Genomic DNA, 18,472 nt, shown 5'->3' with positions numbered 1-18,472 from the left:
TTCTGAATTTCACAGGTGGGAACTTTCCCTGCAGTACATCCTACATTCCCATAAACCTCCTGGCCTCAACCTTCATTATTCGCTGTTCTCGCCCATCTGGCCCCTACCCTCCTCCCATTCCATCACTACACAGCTGTCATTCTCCACCACACCTAACCTTTTATATTTTATTTTATTATTTATTTCACTCTATTTTTCTCCTCTTGTACTACTTCCCACCCCTCCCCCCTCCCCACCTCTCCCATGTCCGCCGCCCAGCCTGCAGCACTTCACCGTCTGCCACCATCACCGTACTATCCCTCCCCCTTACCGCCCCAGTCTCCTCCTTTCCCCCACCCAGTCGCTACTTCCATCATGCACTAGTGCTGCTGCTTGCAGTGTGCTTTCAGGTGTGTGTGTGTGTGTGTGTGTGTGTGTGTGTGTGTGTGTGTGGTGTATTGTTGGCAAAGGCCATTGGCCAGAAGCTTTAAATGTGAAAATCTTTTTGTTGTGCCTATATGCGACTCAGCATCTCTGCTATATGGTGAGTGGCAACTTTCCTTCTCATAATATTGATATATTTTGTTGGGTGGACGTGGGAACATGTAAGTCATGTGCTACAAAGTGCCATGTTCAGAAACACATGTTGAACACTGTGCTCCAAATCACTTGTGCTTGCACCAGTATTGTACTCTTGTCTTCAGATCAGTCACAGATCACCATTTGTCCTGCCTTACAGAGTGGACAAGCCTTCGAACTCACAGTCTGTAATGAAGGGTGGATGTCCAACACTTCGTTACTTACTTGTGCTTTCACTGTCCTCCAGCCACGTATGACAGAGGCTTATGGCAGTAGTATATGAACAGTGAACCAGCTTAATCATTTCCAAGATGCTTCTGTCCAGGTCTTAGGCCACAACAACAAGACCTTTGTCAGAGTTGTTTAGTTTAGTGGATTTCATCAGTAGAAAGATTTTTCATTCATCTCTGCTGTATTTATATGTTTTCCTTACCACATCAGGAACTCGGAATGCCATCAAGTAGCATTAAATCTTGCAGTGAGCAGTGATCATAAATTTTTGTCTTGTCCGTCTGTATATTAACTGTATATCTACTATAACTTGAATGATGGGTGTTGTTAAAAAACTTCTGCTTACAAGTCTGGAGTAAGTATGAAAGTGCTGGTGGACAGTGGACTTTGGTCAGTCCCTTGTGTGTGGCTATAGGTGACATAATTGTGTCTATTTGTTTTAGCCTCTGGATACTAATCATGGGCAGTGATATGCTCCACTTCTATGGTGGCGAAATTCATTGGTTTTTAAAACTTAAGGACAAAAGAAACTTTCACATGACTGGTCACAGCCAAGTGACATAGCTTGATGAAACTTGGACTCTACATAAAAAGAGCTGCTGCAGTATAGTACATAAGGTAACTGAAAGAAATAAGCAATGAGGTGACCAGATTAGAATTCTATTCAAAGACAATAATTACACTGAAGTCACCTTGATTCACGATGATCCCCTGAATATTACTGAAGGTGGGACGTGATTCTTGACCCATTGACTGTGGCTGACTACTACAGCATTCCAACCGTGCCTTGCCCTGCCCTGGGTGCGTTCACCACTGCCATGCCCCAGGTGCTGCCAAATACTGTAGAAGTTCTGAGATGTTCGCTCGCCAATAGTGTAGCTGTGCTTGAATAAGACGTCTGTTTGTTTGCAGTGCCACTGGAGGACTCTCTCCACATCTTAGCGTTTGCTCTAACACATGGCGTTTCAATATGCGGAACATGACTGTATTGGACAACGATATCAGCACTTTTGGCGGACCCTCACAGCATTTGTACGAGTGATTTGCTTTTGACGCAACAGATGGTGCGACTGTGATTTCTGTCGAGCTGCAGTTTCACACCTTTCTGTGAGAGACTATCCTTGGTTCAGACATCAGTCACCTGTTACTCGCTTGTGTTTGCATAGTGAATTTACACATTGTGATGACATGTAAAAAGCTCCTCGCCTCCGAAGAAGTAATACAGATGTTGATGGAGAGTGACTCTGAAGGATCTCTGTGCTTATCAATAAACAGCGATTTAGCTGAAGAAGCTTCTCTTATGAATAGTTCACAATCTACAGACGTTGTTGATTTTCATTCATCTCCATCTGTAATTACTAGTGCAAAGCCTACTACATCGATAGGAAGTTCACAGCTGGTTTTTTTCTATTCAGCACTCATCATCTTCAAATGAAGATGCACAGTGACCCACAAGGATGACAGAAAACAAATGGAGCAATAAAAAACTTTTAATTCTTGTTTTGAGAGAGTAATAAGTCACTATTGTAAACGTCTTTATTTGTATGTACATTATAATAAAAATGCACCTCACTCAAAAATGAAGTGTAAATATTGTAAATAAATACCCACAATTCATCCAAAGGCCACAACAAAATAGAAAGCTGAAAAACAGCAAGCCTGTTGGAAGCATAGCGTGTGGCGAGCTAGCCAGAGGCATTCAGCACCCAGCAAACGACAAGCGGCACAACAATGCAGCACACAAAGTGCGACAGCCAGTTTGCTCATAACAGTCATTGTGGTAGGCTTTTCTGTTCCTCCACTAGCACGGTGGACAACCACTGCATCATTGTTGATGTGTGTGTACATGCTGCAATACCTTTCTCTTCGAGAATTCCACATGTACTCGGTAAAATTTGAAGTCAGGAGAGCATGCATTGCCGTCAGTTTCTTCTCATTCCTAGAGATTCTCCATGTTTGCTGTTTGATGTGGTTGGCAATTATATCATCCATAAAAATTGGAAATTAAGACTCATGTACTGAGAGTTCCTTGCAAACTTTATACATGGGAATTGAGAATCTCAACGATTTTTGCCTTATTTTAATATAGAAACTGGTAAGACGTTGGTCCCAGGAATTCCAACACCATATCAAAATATCTACAGTAGTTCCTCATACTAAAATGGACATACAAAGAAAAGTGAGCAGAGGACTTCAGTTTAGGTACTTAGATGTAGAAGACTTATTAAAATATCTTTATTTACTTACTAAAACATCACTAAAGCTTACAACTCACGTTTGAATGCAGTAATGTATGTGTATTATGCTTTCGAGAGATGATGAATGCAGTGAATTTCTAATGGCAAAAAGTTATTTTTATGCAATATAATTACAGTTTAACAATTTTCAGATTGTTTTTCTCTACTTGTACTGTGATTCCAGGTCAATGGGAAGTACTCTGTAGCTTTTTGATGAGTGAGTTTTTGAGTATCACAATATATAACATAAATATCCACATATTGTGATTGCAGTGACACAGAAGTTTAAAAATTTTTACACCATTGAAGGACAGTAGACTTTAATATGTGACATAAATTTGAACTTGATATGTGTACCCTTTCCTGAGAAAAAGAGCTGTAAATAGTTGGACAGTCAGACAGACTACAACAAGGTGAACCTATAAGGGTTTCTTTTTTACAGACTGAAGCAATGAACCCTAAAAATAAAGTCAAGGTTGAATGCACCACTAAAAAGATCCACATGGGGAAGGAGTATGCTGTCACAATACCGTTGAGCATTGAGTGCACCGTGTTCAAAGGTTTGGAGGTCAATATTTCCATGTAACATTAACTGAGATGACAAATGCCAAGGGGCACTCCCTAACATCGTGTCAGACCTCCTTTTGCACAACATATTGCAGCAACTCAATGTGCCACGAACTCATCAAGTCGTTAGAAGTCCCCTGAATAAATATTGACCCATGCAGCCTCTATAGCCATCCATAATTGCAAAAGTGTTGCGGTGCACGATTTTGTGCATGAACTGAACTTTTAGTTATATACCATGAATGTTCAATGAGAGTCATGTTCTCTTGAATTGTCCCCAATCTTCTTCAAACCAATCACAAACAATTGTAGCCTGGTGATATGGTGCACTCTCCATCTATAAAAATCCCCCCCCCCCCCTTTTTTTGGTACATGAAGCACATGATTGGCTGCAAATGATCTCCAAGGAGCCAAACATAACCATTTCTAGTCAATGATTGGTTCCGTTGGACCAGAGGACCCAGTCCATTCCATGTAAACACAGCCTACACCATTATGGGAGCTACCATCAGCTTGCAGAGTGCATTGTTGACAGCTCAGGTCAGTGGCTTCATGGGACCTGCACCACACTTGAAGCCCATCTTTAGCTCTTACCAACTGAAATTAGGACTCGATCTGTCCAGACCACAGTTTTCCAGTTGTCTGGGTCCAACCTGTATGGTCACTATCCAAGGAGAAATGCTGCAGGTGATGTCGTGCTGTTAGCAAAGGCACTTGCATTGGTCATCTGATGCCATAGCCCTTTAATGCCAAGTTCCTCACACTGTCCTGATGAGTAATATGCCATATTTTCCACATTGATTTCATGCAGTGTTGCTTGTCTGTTACCAGTGACAACTCTACTCAAATGCCCCTGCTCTTGGCTGTTAAGTGAAGGCTGTCAACCTCTGCATTGTCTGTGGTGAGGGATAATGCCGGAAATTTGGTATTGTTGTCACACTCTTGACACGGTTACTTGGAATATTTGTATTCCCTAACGATTTCTGAAATGAAATACCCAATGTGTGTAGCTACAAATACCATTCTGCATTCAAAGTTTCTTAATTTGTGTTGTGCAACAATAATCGTGTCGGAAACCTTTTCACTTGAATTGCCTGAGCACAAATGACAGCTCTGCCAATGCTCTGAGCTTTTATACCTCATATATGCAATGCTACTGCCATATGTGTGCATATCACTATCCCATGGCTTTTGTCACCTCATTGTATGTCTCAACACACTATATCACCTGGACTACCAAAATAGTCATGTTTGACTTTGTTCCTGGGTGCATTATACATTCTCACCTCTCACTATATCAGGATATGTCCAGAATCAGTACTCAGACTGAATCTGCTCTCATTTGGGGGGGAGGGGGGAAGTGTGACCCCTCTCCTCATTAGTCCAGTCCCCATGCTCTTGGCACCATCGCAAACTGTGCCACCAGTGTGCAGGTATCCCAGAAAATAATTGACTGATCTTTGGAAATAGAGACCATCCCAGGCAGCTTCCATACCACTGTGGAGCATGAGACTCCATGCCTTGCAGTAGTATTAAATATGGTTGCAGTAGCACCCACTGTTTGACATGGGTCTCTTCTTGTCTGTTGCAAAATGTGCCAGTATCTGCTGCTGTAAGTTGACCTTCAGGCAGCAGTGCCTGTGGTTTGGAACACTCTCCATGCACAGAAAACAATGTCGTCAGTGATACCAAACTCCTGGGCTACACTTATCACATTTTGTCATTCTTTCAGGTTCCCCATGATACTACCCCGTGCGAAGCCATCCAGATATTGTCTCCAGCTCATGTAGTGAAGAACACCTCCACAGATTAGATTAGATTAGATTAGATTAGATTAGATTAATACTTGTTCCATAGATCATGAATACGACACTTCGTAATGATGTGGAACGTGTCAGGTTAATAAAAGATGTCTGTACAAGAAATTACATTACACAAAATATTGCATGACACTAATGATTAAGTTTTTTTTTTTTTTTTTTTTTTTTTTTTTTTTTTTTTTTTTACTTACTTTATATCTAAAAATTCAGCCAATGAGTAGAAGGAGTTGTCATCTAGAAATTCTTTTAATTTATTTTTAAATGTTAGTTGGCTATCTGTCAGGCTTTTGATGCTGTTTGGTAGGTGCCCAAAGACTTTTGTGGCAGCATAATTTACCCCTTTCTGTGCCAAAGTCAGATTTAACCCTGCATAGTGAAGATCATCCTTTCTCCTGGTGTTATAGGTATGCACACTGCTATTACTTTTGAATTGGGTTGGATTATTATCAACAAATTTCATAAGGGAATATATATACTGTGAGGTTACTGTGAGGATCCCTAGATCCTTAAATAGATGTCTGCAGGATGACCGTGGGTGGGCTCCAGCAATTATTCTGATTACACGTTTTTGTGCAATGAATACTTTTCTACTCAACGATGAATTACCCCAGAATATGATGCCATACGAAAGCAGTGAATGAAAGTAGGCATAGTAAGCTAATTTACTGAGATTCTTATCACCAAAATTTGCAATAACCCTAATAGCATACGTAGCTGAACTCAGACGTTTCAGCAGACCATCAATGTGTTGCTTCCAGTTTAACCTCTCATCAATGGACACACCTAAAAATTTTGAAAATTCTACCTTAGCTACAGACTTCTGTTCAAATTCTATATTTATTACTGGAGTTTTGCCATTTACTGTACGGAACTGTATATACTGTGTTTTATCAAAATTTAAAGAGAGTCCGTTTGCTGAGAACCACTTAATAATTTTGTGAAAAACATCATTTACAATTACATCACTTAGTTCTTGGTTTTTGGATGTTATTACTATACTTGTATCATCAGCAAAAAGAACTAACTTTGCATCTTCATCAATGTGGAATGGTAAGTCATTAATGTATATCAAGAACAGTAAAGGACCTAAGACCGAACCCTGTGGGACCCCGTGCTTGATAGCACCCCAGTTTGAGGAATCAGCTGTTTTAACATTACACGAACCACTTATTTCAACTTTCTGCATTCTTCCAGTTAAGTATGAATTAAACCATTTGTGCACTGCCCCACTCAAACCATAATGATTTAGCTTATCTAAAAGAATTCCATGATTTACACAATCAAAGGCCTTTGAGAGATCACAAAAAATACCAATGGGTGATGTCCGGTTATTCAGAGCATTTAATATTTGATCAGTGAAAGCATATATAGCATTTTCTGTTGAAAAGCCTTTCTGAAAACCAAACTGACATTTTGTTAGTACTTTATTTTTACAAATATGGGAGGCTACTCTTGAATACATTACTTTCTCAAAAATTTTTGATAGAGCTGTCAGAAGAGAGATTGGGCGGTAGTTGTTGACATCCGACGTATCCCCCTTTTTATGCAATGGTTTTACAATGGCATATTTCAGTCTATCAGGGAAAACACCCTGCTCCAAAGAGCTATTACATACGTGGCTGAGAATTCTACTTATCTGTGGGGAACAAGCTTTAAGTACTTTGCTGGAAATGCCATCAATTCCGTAAGAGCTTTTACTTTTCAGTGAGTTTATTATTTTACTGATTTCAGAGGGAGAGGTTGGTGGAATTACAGCTGTTTCAAACTGTGCAGGTATGGCCTCTTCTATTAATAGCCTTGCCTCTTCTAGTGAAGATCTAGATCCTATTTTCTCCACAACATTTAAAAAATGATTATTCAAAATATTTTCAATTTCTGATTGTTTGTTAGTGCACTTGTCATTCAATTTTATTGCACTAAAGTCTTCCTGTGCTCTTGGTTGCCCTGTTTCCCTTTCAATAATATTCCAAATTGCTTTAATTTTATTATCAGAGTTACTGATCTCAGACATGATACACATGCTTCTGGACTTTTTAATAACTTTTCTTAGTACCGCACAATAGTTTTTATAATATTGAACAATTTCGGGGTCAGTACTCCATCTTGCTGTTAGATACAGTTCTCTTTTGCGGTTGCAAGATATTCTTATTCCTTTAGTTAGCCAAGGTTTTTTATATGTTTTCTTGGAATTATGTTTAACTATTTTCTTGGGAAAACAATTTTCAAATAACCTTAAAAATGTATTGTGAAATAAGTTATATTTCAAGTTTGCATCGGGTTCCTTATACACTTCATCCCAGTCTAGCTGCTGTAGGCTTTCCCTAAAGTTTGCAATATTTATATTGTTAATTGAACGCACTGCTTTGAAAGTCTGATTTATTATACTGCATGGAGCTATGTCATGTACTGTAACAAGCTGTGCACTATGATCTGAAAGACCATTCTCAACAGGATAAGCATTTATGTCCTTAAACTTATCTTGGTCTATAAAAAAGTTATCTATCAATGTACTGCTGTTCTTTGTTATCCGAGTAGGAAAATCAATGACGGAGCTCAAATTGAAAGAACTGAGTAATACTAATACATGGCACATAACTGCTCACTAGGCCTGTAATTGCTCACTAATTGACACACACACTTTATTCCTCTCCCTTCAACTACTTTGTGTTACGGGGCCAGCTGCATTTGGTACAGTGTCATGCCATGTGATTTCCAGCTTTCTGTGCATGACTGGGAGACGTCTGGAAATGTGTTACCACACTTTCTTTCATTTTCACCAGGTAGTTAATATGTTTGGTACTTCATCTGCCTTTCCAGGCAGTGTATTATCTATGTAGTGGAACTTATAGATTTGGTGATGATCATATTAGTGCACTGTTTGAGTGCAATCTCATAAGTTTGTTTGAATGATGCTGCTTTTACTTTAACTTAGAGATGTTTGATTTCACATTCTGAATTTTTATAATTTACTTTAAGTTGTAGTACAATTAAAGCCACTGAATGAAGGGAATAGTCAATACTGTGATATACCTGTGCAGAGAGGCTTACAGATTATGAAAGACAGTCGTTCATCAGTGTTAATACTTGTAAATGAACCAATGATTGTGTATTTCATGTACCACATTCTGTGTTATTTAAACATTACTGAATTTTTTGATGAACTCACAACTAGAATATGGCATGTACCGTATGTGTTCACAGCGGCGGGCCAGTAATTTGCCAAGTGTGTGCAACTCCACACCACATTTTTTTATCAGGGTTGTAAACCTGCAAGGTGGTCTTCAAATTTCTGAGTGTTGTGTGTAGGTTATGGATTACCTGTCTTAATTTTTCATATTCTCTTTACTGATTTCACAGTTAGTCATCATGAGAGTATAACAGAAATGATCTGCAGACCAGTGGGAGACACTACAGGGGAGGCACTGTACACCATGTAGAAACTTAGTCCCAGCATTCCATGAGCCAACACACTAATACAAATCAAGAGCCATATCACATCCAGCAGCTTATCTCTCACCTAATGACGATAAGGGAAAAATTGGAGATGTTCGTATCTTGGTAGAAGGGTATCAACAATTGTTTTTTATTGTGCGCTGTCTGCAAATGGAACACACAAGTTGAAAATCACTCTAGTGCACCTACATCCAACACGGGAAAAGGTACAATGGATTGTGGAGTACAATAATAAACGAACAATGTAGCACCAACTTTTTGTATTATGAAGCAACATTCAGGAAAATGATGGCTCTAATTCCATCAGACCATCCTAATTTAGGTTTTATGTGGAGTGGAAGGGGTATGGAGGATTGTACAGTGTGTATCAAAAAGCATCATCCGATTTGGCATGTCTATATTTCTGAAACTAATAAACATATACAATGAATTTTGTTTTTGATGAACAGGAAACAAAAAAAGTTTTATTTTTCATATCTTTTCATGTGTGTTCAAAATGCACCCCTTTAGATGCATGGCATATGTCTGTGTGGTATCAGATTGTTTCCACACTGCCGCGAGCATGTCTCGAGTTACTGCTTCCACAGCTGCTGTTATGCGATGTCTGAGTTCATTCATTGTTGTTGGTAATGGAGGCACATAAACAGAGTCTTTTATAAATCCCCATAAGAAATAATCACATACAGTCAGGTCTGTGGCCTTGGAGGCCAGTAATGTAAGGCTGAATCATTTGGTCCATTGCAACCGATCCATCGCTCAGTAATCCTTTGATTTAAAAATTCCAGCACTTCCAGATTCCAGTGTGATGGTGCCCCATACTGTTGGTAAATCAGTCTCCAACTGTGGGAGAAGAAAGTTCTCAACCATATTGAGATATGTGCTTCCTGTAACAGTGTTCTCGGCTAAGAAAAATGGAGCCTACACCTTTCCCCGTGAAACTGCACAAAACTATTTAATTTTGGAGAGTCCCTTTCATGTTGTACAACTTCATGTGGTTGTTCCGTACCCCATATTCTCACATTATGACGGTTCATCTTTCCATTTAAAAGGAATGTTGCCTCTTCACTAAACACTAAGTGTGGAAGAAAACAGTCATATCTTGCCAAGAACAAAACTACAGAACTCCACACGTTGTTGTTTATCACCTTCATGAAGAACTTGCATAGCTGAATTTTGTGTAGTTTCATATGTAAATGTCAACACAACACATGCCAGATGGACATCAGGACATGTCAAGCTGTGTGTTGAACGGGTTTCTGCAAACTCCTTGTGAAACCATGGTGGATGCATTATACATCTGTGTCAGACACTCTGGGGCAGCCCAGCGATTTGCCTGTACACAAACAACTTGTTGCTTTGAACTGTTCTTACCATTGTCTAGTGCTCTGTGCTGTAAGAGGGTCCATAGCATACCTAGGACGAAAGTCGTCCTGAACAGTTATTACTGACCTGCACTGTGCAAAATGTGGAACACAAAATGCCTTCTGTTGTCCCAACATCATTTTTATTAGAACTACTCCTACTGAATGGGAACCATGTAAAACTCGAGAGTATGCTTTTTCCAACAGTATGTTGTTCTTGCTCATATCTCAAATAACATAATAGTTAGGATTTTTTTAAAAATCGGATGATTCTTTTTGATACACCTTATGTATTGAATAATATATGTTTGTAAAGATTTCAGGTATGGGTATTTAAATGCTCTGCATTAAAGTGTGACATGAAAATGATGGTATTGAGAGATGTAGAAACGTAATTGCCCTCAGATATGTTACTTTGGATCATTGCATATTTTTTATTATTTCATGGAAAAGTAGAAATTATTTTTGAATATTCTGTACTATGGACTTTTTAGTCTCTCTTATTTGGTACTTTGTGGAATTTGAGTAAAATAAATTTATGTACTGCATTGCAGAGTATGGAGAACTCCTTTATTATTATTTTCAATGCGCACAAACTATTTTGGAACTTCGGAAACTTTGAATAATACCACTAGCGTATCACTCAAGCCATGGAAGCAATTGAAATTATAAGTAATATATTTGGAGAAGATGTCGTGCTATTGCATCAGCTGCTGTCAGTATATGACATGCCTAATAAATCTCGGTGAGTTGAAATTTGTGATCCTTTACTTTAATACTAAAATAATGAGAACCAGATGTGAAGATACCCAGATTACTAGTAGATTTTCAAATGTTATCTATTGATGACCTCTCATTGTTGATTTGCCCCAATTTGTATCATTCTACTTCTTTCTTGTCTCGTGGTTCTTCTTGTTTAGTAGTTGAACAGTCCTGTTTACAAAAAAAAAGGAACCAGGAATTTTTGTCTCTGATGGCTTTAGTTAGTATATCTTTCTTTGTGTCTGTATCTTTGGTAAAGTTTTCTTTATTGATAATAAGCTGATCCACTGAGTGTTTATGTCTATTAAGCAATTTCTTATTTCTTTCAGTATTTAGTCTTGTGACTTCCATTTTGTTGTTTTCTTTTATAAGTAAGATGCCTGTCTGTCAATAGCTTAAATTGTAAATCTTTTGTCTCTTTCCCTTCTCTCTCGTCTCTCCTTACTTTTTCCTCTTATGCCCTCTATACACACGCTGCATCGTCATCTGACCAACCCTTCGTATCTCTCTCTCTCTCTCTCTCTCTCTCTCTCTCTCTCTCTCTCTAGAAAGTATGGGTGTGGGTGCATGTGCACCAGCACCTCTCTCTCCTTTTCTTTCATTATGTCACTTTACCCCGCTATCATTCCCCATTCCAGTTTCTCTCTTAATGTGTAATATAGATTGTATACCAAAAATCCTATGTCATTATTATCAAAAGTAATAGTTGCAAAGTTGACAACCTTATTTCAGGACTGCAGTTTACCTGAGAACAATCAGTCAATGGCTGGAAGATGCTCTGAACAATATGAAAATGGATACTGATGAAAACATTCATTTTTGTGACAAACGTGAAGGGAGACTAGGTCCCTCTCATGTTTGTTTTGATGTAGCATCTCACGTTGGACTCTTCGTGCTTGGATCAGACAGACTTAGTGTAAATTCCCAAGGAAATTTTAGTACAATACGTGCAAATGTCTGTCTTTACAAAGGTAACCATCTATTTTATTTCCAGCAAATTATGTTATAATATGTCTGATAATGCCATATTTGGAGACACCTTTATGTGTCACTATCATTGCTAGAGCATGACATCCTGACAGCGTACTGTTTTGTTTTAGGTAAATGGCAATACGAAGTACAGCTAGGATCCAAAGGTGTTATGCAGATTGGCTGGGCCACAAATAATTGCAGATTTACTCAGGAAACAGGTGTAGGTGAGTAGTGCTTGATTATTTTTTCTCTCTTCTGTAAAGATTTTTGAAACAGATACGTGGGAATCAGCAGCTTCATTTGGTATGTGTTATCATGAAGAGCCATACGAGTCATTCTTGAGGTTATTGCAGCATTGTTCCTGTATAGAAATATTTAGACAATATTGTAGCTCAAGATCTATTCATGTATTGTAAAATAACAAATGGTGAGTTAAGTTAAAAAAACCCAAGATCTAGTGATATGTTGTCAAATAAGAAATGGTGGGTTCTACATCTACATTTATACTCTGCAAGCCACCCAACAGTGTGTGACGGAGGGCACTTATGTGCCACTGTCATTACCTCCCTTTTCTGTTCCAGTCGCGTATGTTTCTTGGGAAGAACGACTGCCGGAAAGCCTCTGTGTGTGCTCGAATCTCTCTAATTTTACATTCGTGATCTCCTCTGGAGGTATACGTAGGGGGAAGCAATATATTCGATACATCATCCAGAAACGCACCCTCTCGAAACCTGGACAGCAAGCTACACCGCCTCTCTTGCATAGTCTGCCACATGAGTTTGCTAAACATATCTGTAACGCCATCACGCTTGCCAAATAACCCTGTGACAAAATGTGCCACTCTTCTTTGGATCTTCTTTCCCCTCTCCGTCAACCCGATCTGGTATGGATCCCACTCTGATGAGCAATACTCTAGTATAGGTCGAATGAGTGTTTTGTAAGCCACCTCCTTTGTTGATGGACTACATTTTCTAAGGACTCTCCCAATCACTGTGAACCTGGTACCCGCCTTACCAACAGTTAATTTTGTATGATCATTCCACTTCAAATCGTTCCGCAAGCATACATTTACATTTTACAACAGTAACTGCTACCAGTGTTTGTTCCGCTATCCTATAATCACACAGTAAAGGATCCTTCTTTCTCTGTATTCGCAATACATTACATTTGTCTATGTTAAAGGTCAGTTGCCAGTTAAATTTTTGCCTGTTCTGTGGATCTTATTCACGACAACTCACAGTGATGTAGGCTTACAAATAACAAGGCTACATGCTGGATATTTACATAACTGAATTTGTCTTTCTGTTTTAGCTTTCTTTAAAATACAAGAAACTTTGGTAAATGTAATCCAACAAAATACATACTATACCTTCAGCAATTCATGCATGGTGTAGGTGTTGTGGAGCAGAAACTTTCAACCACCCTTAATACACAAGGGGGTTTATCAAATGTTTTTATGGCTGCTTGCTCCATTCTTTTCTGCACAAGAGTGATGTTAAGTTGTGGATAGGGGAGACTATTTAGATTTCTACTGTTATATTTATGGGTGCTACCACAATAGAGGGGTATCTTTGAGAGGCCAGTAAAATGTGTGGTTCTAGAGAGGGGCACAGCCTTTTCATTCGTTTCAAGGGCAACAGTCTGGATGACTGACTGATCAGGCCTTGTAACATCAACCAGAACATCTTTGCTGTGCTGGTTCTGCGAACAGCTGAAAGCAAGGGGAAACTACAGCCATAATTTTTTCAGGGGGCACACAGCTCTACTGTATGGTTAAATGATGATGGCGTCCTTGTGGGTAAAATATTCAGTTGGTAAAATAGTCCCCCATTCTCATGTCTGGGCTGAGACTACTCAGAGAATGCCATTATCAGGAGAAACAAAACAGAATTCTATGGATTGGAGCATGGAATATTAGATCCCTTAATCGGGCAGGCAGGTTAGAAAATTTAAAAAGGGAAAAGGATAGGTTGAAGTTAGATACAGTGCGAATTAGTGAAGTTCAGTGGCAGGAGGAACAGGATGTCTGGTCTGGTGAATACAGGATTATTAATATGAAATCAAATAGTGGTAATGCAGGAGTAGATTTAATAATGAATAAGAAAATAGTCTTAGACAATTCTGTGTCAATCTTGGGTGCAGATTTCTTGAGCTCCTCTATGGGGTCGAGAAATATAAGACTCCCCTTTAATAGGTCAGGCATGCACTATGTCTAGGAATCAGCTATCAGTGTAGGGGGTTTTAGGATAGAGAAACCTCTTCATAGGCCTGAAAAGACGTATTCTGGATCTGGACAGAGAAGCGTTCATCATAGCAGATTGAAGGAAGAAAATGTTAAAAGTAGTATTACGTAACTGCAGGAGCATCTGTGGAAAGGTTCTGGAAGTAGTATCACTTATAAACAGTAGCATAGGGACAGAAAGCTGGCTGAAACTATATGTCAATAGTATTGAAATTCTAGACCCTGGCTGGGATATCGCAAAGATAGGTTGAATGCTGGTGGTGGAGTTGTGCTTATAACAATAGAAAGTGTTAACATATTCTTCCATCGGTTCTTGGTAGAACAACATTATAAAAATGAAAAACACCAGTTTGCATTTGTTCTACAATATTACTTCTGTTGCGTTAACCGGTTTTCAGCTTACAAGGCCATCTTCAGACGTTTACTCTAAAGGTGGTCTTGTAAATTGAAAACCGGTTAATACAAAATAAGTGATATTGTAGAACAAATGCAAACTGGTGCTTTTCATCTATTAATAGAAAATGTGAAATATCTAGTGAGACCAGTACAGATTCAGAATTCGAAACAATGTGGATAAAGGTGCCATTGTGGACCATCATCTGAGGGGAGCCTCAGAGAATATTTCGCATAAATTCCCTAGTCTTGTTACAATTTTAGATGGAGTTTTGTAACTTACTGGCTATAGACTGGGAAACTCAAGTGATTAGGGCAGGTAGTAGGGATAGAGAATTGAGGGAAATAAATTGATCTAAGTGCCTTATCTAAAACTTACCTTGAGCAGTAAATAAGAGAACTGACTCATGAAGATAATGTCTTAGATCTGCTGGTGACAAACAGACCTGAACTTTTTGAATCAGTTTGCGTAGAAGAGGGAGTCAGTGATTATAGGATATTTCAGTACCACTGAATTACAGCTGTGAGTAGGAATATGAGGAAAGTTAGGAAGATCTTTCTGTTTAGCAAGAGTGACAAGAGACAGATTTCAAATCACCTGATAGGTCAAGGTGAAAATTTTACCTTCAGCACTAGCAGTGTTGACCATCAGTAGACAAAATTCAAGAGCATCTTATAATACACTTTAACAATATTAGGAAAATAATGCTACTCACCATAATGTTGACCCATTGAGTTGCAGACAGGCACAAAGAAAAGACATTGTTGCACCTGTTCTCAACTCGTCAGGTCATCTTTACAGTTTTTGAAAGCAAAGAGAACTCCGCTCCAAATTTAAACATAGGCAAAGCCTCACAGACAAGCCAAAATTAGTGTAAGAAGCGCTATATATGAATTTGAAAGCCCAAATCTCTGACAGAAAATCATATGTTAAAGCAGCAAATTGAAGCCTTATGTCCAAGTACGCTGTGACCATAATGGCTTAGAAGCAGAGGATCGAAGACAAAGGCTAAAATACTAAATATCTTTTTCCAAAACTGCTTCACAGGAGAAGATCGCAATATAGTTTTTCCTTTAAATTGTTGCACAAATGACAAAATGGCATATATTGAAATAAGCGACCAAGGGATAGAAAAGCAACTGAAATCTCTCACTAGAGGAAAGGCCACTGAAACTTATGGGATACCAGTTTAATGCTACACATAGTATACAAAAGAACTCACCCCTCTTCTAGGAGCAGCGCACCATAGTTCTTTTGAGCAAAGATATGTTCCTAGTGATTGGGAAAAACATGGTTAATTCCCATGTACAAGAAGGGTTGTTGAACAGACTTAATAAAATTATAGGTCTACATCTCTGATGTCAGTCTGTTGTAGAATTTTGGAACGTGTTTTATGGTTGCTTATTAAGACATTTCAGGAGACCAAAACTCTCCTCTATAGGAAATACTATGGGTTCTGAGAACAACCGTTATTTGAGACCCATCTCACTCCGTTCATCCATGAGACCCAGAAAGCAATAGATACAGTTGCCCAGGTAGATGCCATGTTCTTTGACTTCCAGAGAGCGTTCAATACAGTTTTGCATTAGCACCAACTGATCAAAATATGAGCGTACAGGATATGAGACCAACTGTGTGATTGGACTAAAATGCTCCCAGCAAACAAACCAGAACACAGCATGTCATTCTGAATGGAGAGAGGTCTTCAGACATCAAAATAGCTGCAGGTGTGTCCTAAGGCAGTGTAATTGACCATTATTTTTCATAATATACATAAATGACATAGTAAGTAATGTTGGAAGTTCCAGGAGGCTTTTTGTGGATGATGCCATTGTATGCAGAGAAGTTGCAATGCTAGAAAATTGTATTGAAATGCAGGAAGACCTGAAGAGGATTGATGTTTGGTGCAGGGAATGGCAATTGACCCTCAATATTAACAAATGTAATGTATTGTAAATACATAGAGAGAAATCCCCTGTATTGTATGATTACATGATTTCAGAGCGATCACTGGCTGTAGTTACTTCCATAAAATAGCTGGGAGTAATCGTATGGAGTGAATTGATGTGGAACAACCACATAAAATTAGTTGCAGATAAGACAGACGATAAAGATTCACTGGAAGAATCCTCAGGAAAGGAAATGCAGTCCATCAACAAAGGAAATAGTTTACAAAACATTTATTCAACCAATACATGCATACTTCTCATTAATCAGGGATCTGCACCAGATAGAATTGAAGGAGGAAATAGATAAGATGCAAATAGGAACAGCATGTTTCATTACAGGTTGATTTAGTAATTACAAAAGATCAGACTTGATCAACCAGGCTCTGCAAGAGTGGCATTATGCATCACATTATGGTCTACTCTTAAAATTCCGAGTTTGTATATGGTCCTCTTACATACATCTTGTGATAAGGCCGTGAACATAAAATTAGAGATATTTGAGTGCAAACCGAGGCTTACCAGCAATTGTTCTTCTCGTGAACTGTAAGCAGCTGGAACCGGAAAAGGGGGTATTGACAGTCGTACACAAAGTACCCTCTGCCATGCACTGTAGCGTGGCTGCAGAGTATAGCTGTACATACAGATTTGAAATTTTGGATGAAACTGTAATTAGAGTGTAACTACCAAAGCTTGGTTTTTCTTTTTCTTGTATTTTTAGGTGATACTCTCCACTCATACGCTTACGATGGCAACCGGGTGCGAAAATGGAATGTTTCCACCTACAAATATGGTGAACCGTGGCTGAGTGGTGATATTATTGGCTGCACAATTGATTTAGACAGAGGTGCTGTAGGGTTTCACAGGTACAGCTGCATTTCCAAAAATATTTTTACTAGTTACCCTTAATCATAAATTAAGAAGAGAATTTGTTTGATGTGATAAAGTTATTTTTTTTTAGTTTCCACAGGAAATTAAAGCAATATCCAAAAATTCAGTTAATGGATATTCTTAGTTTCCATAATGAAATTTTCACTCTGCAACTGAGCGTGCACTGATATGAAACATTTTGGCAGATTAAAACCGTGTACTGGACCAAGACTCGAACTGAGACTCGAACGTGGGACCTTTGCCTTTTGCAGGCAAGTCTCTACAAGCTGAGCTATTTAAGAATAACTCATGACCTATCTTCACAGCATTACTTCCCCTAGTTCCTCATCTTCTACTTTCCAAACTTCACAGAAGCTCTCCTGTGAACCTTGCAAGAGTAGTACTCCAGGAAGGAAGGATACTGTGGAGACTTGGCGTAGCCACAGCCTGGGCTGTGAGTCGTGAGTCTGAGTTGTGAATTGTGCTTGGGCAGCTCAGTCGGTTGAGTTCAAGTCTCGGTCTGGCACACAATTTTTAACTGCCAGGAAGATTCATATTTAAAGTTTTTATAATGAAATACCAAATAGAAAATTATTTAATTTTTTCAGCTGGATTTACACAAGTGTAATTAAATTATGAATACTTTGCTGTTTACCAAAATAGGCCCCGGGTTCGATTCTTGGCAAGAGACTGGGTGTTGTGTTTCCATCATCATTTTCACCATCATTGACCCCCAAGTTGCCGAAGTGGTGTCAACTAAAAAAAAAGGGCTTGTAATACAGCGGCCGAACTCCCCTGCGTGTGGCCTTCTGGCCAACAATGCCATACAATCATATCATTTCATGTAAATGAAAATATGACTGTAGATGAAATGTATGTTTGTTGACACAAAGACTGGCTGCCAGGTCTTTTGGAATGTGAACAGATATAAGCAGATTGTACTGACCCCAGACTCAGAGATTCAGAAGCACTCGGATGTGTACTGAGATTGTTGTGTTCATAGCTCTGCCATGATTAGAAATTGTTCACATTACTTGCCAAACTCTTCTCACTGTGACA

The 18,472-nt window shown here is 38.9% G+C and overlaps 1 protein-coding gene across 2 annotated transcripts in view; it reads left to right on the top strand.

Moving 5' to 3' along the window:
* Window positions 1-18,472, top strand: part of LOC126284497 (E3 ubiquitin-protein ligase RNF123-like) — a 184,962-nt gene that overhangs the window by 13,379 nt on the left and 153,111 nt on the right. For both annotated transcript variants that reach the window (XM_049983475.1, XM_049983465.1), the window contains exons 2-5: window positions 10,782-10,972; window positions 11,722-11,960; window positions 12,090-12,185; window positions 17,265-17,409. In XM_049983475.1, coding sequence (XP_049839432.1) covers window positions 10,878-10,972; window positions 11,722-11,960; window positions 12,090-12,185; window positions 17,265-17,409 — 575 coding nt within the window. In that variant the 5' untranslated portion in view covers window positions 10,782-10,877. The remainder of the gene's footprint in view (window positions 1-10,781; window positions 10,973-11,721; window positions 11,961-12,089; window positions 12,186-17,264; window positions 17,410-18,472) is intronic.

This window comes from Schistocerca gregaria, chromosome 1 (genome assembly GCF_023897955.1).
Source record: "Schistocerca gregaria isolate iqSchGreg1 chromosome 1, iqSchGreg1.2, whole genome shotgun sequence".
NCBI classification, from domain to species: Eukaryota; Metazoa; Arthropoda; class Insecta; order Orthoptera; family Acrididae; genus Schistocerca; species Schistocerca gregaria.
This window is presented reverse-complemented; position numbering and strand designations above follow the sequence as displayed.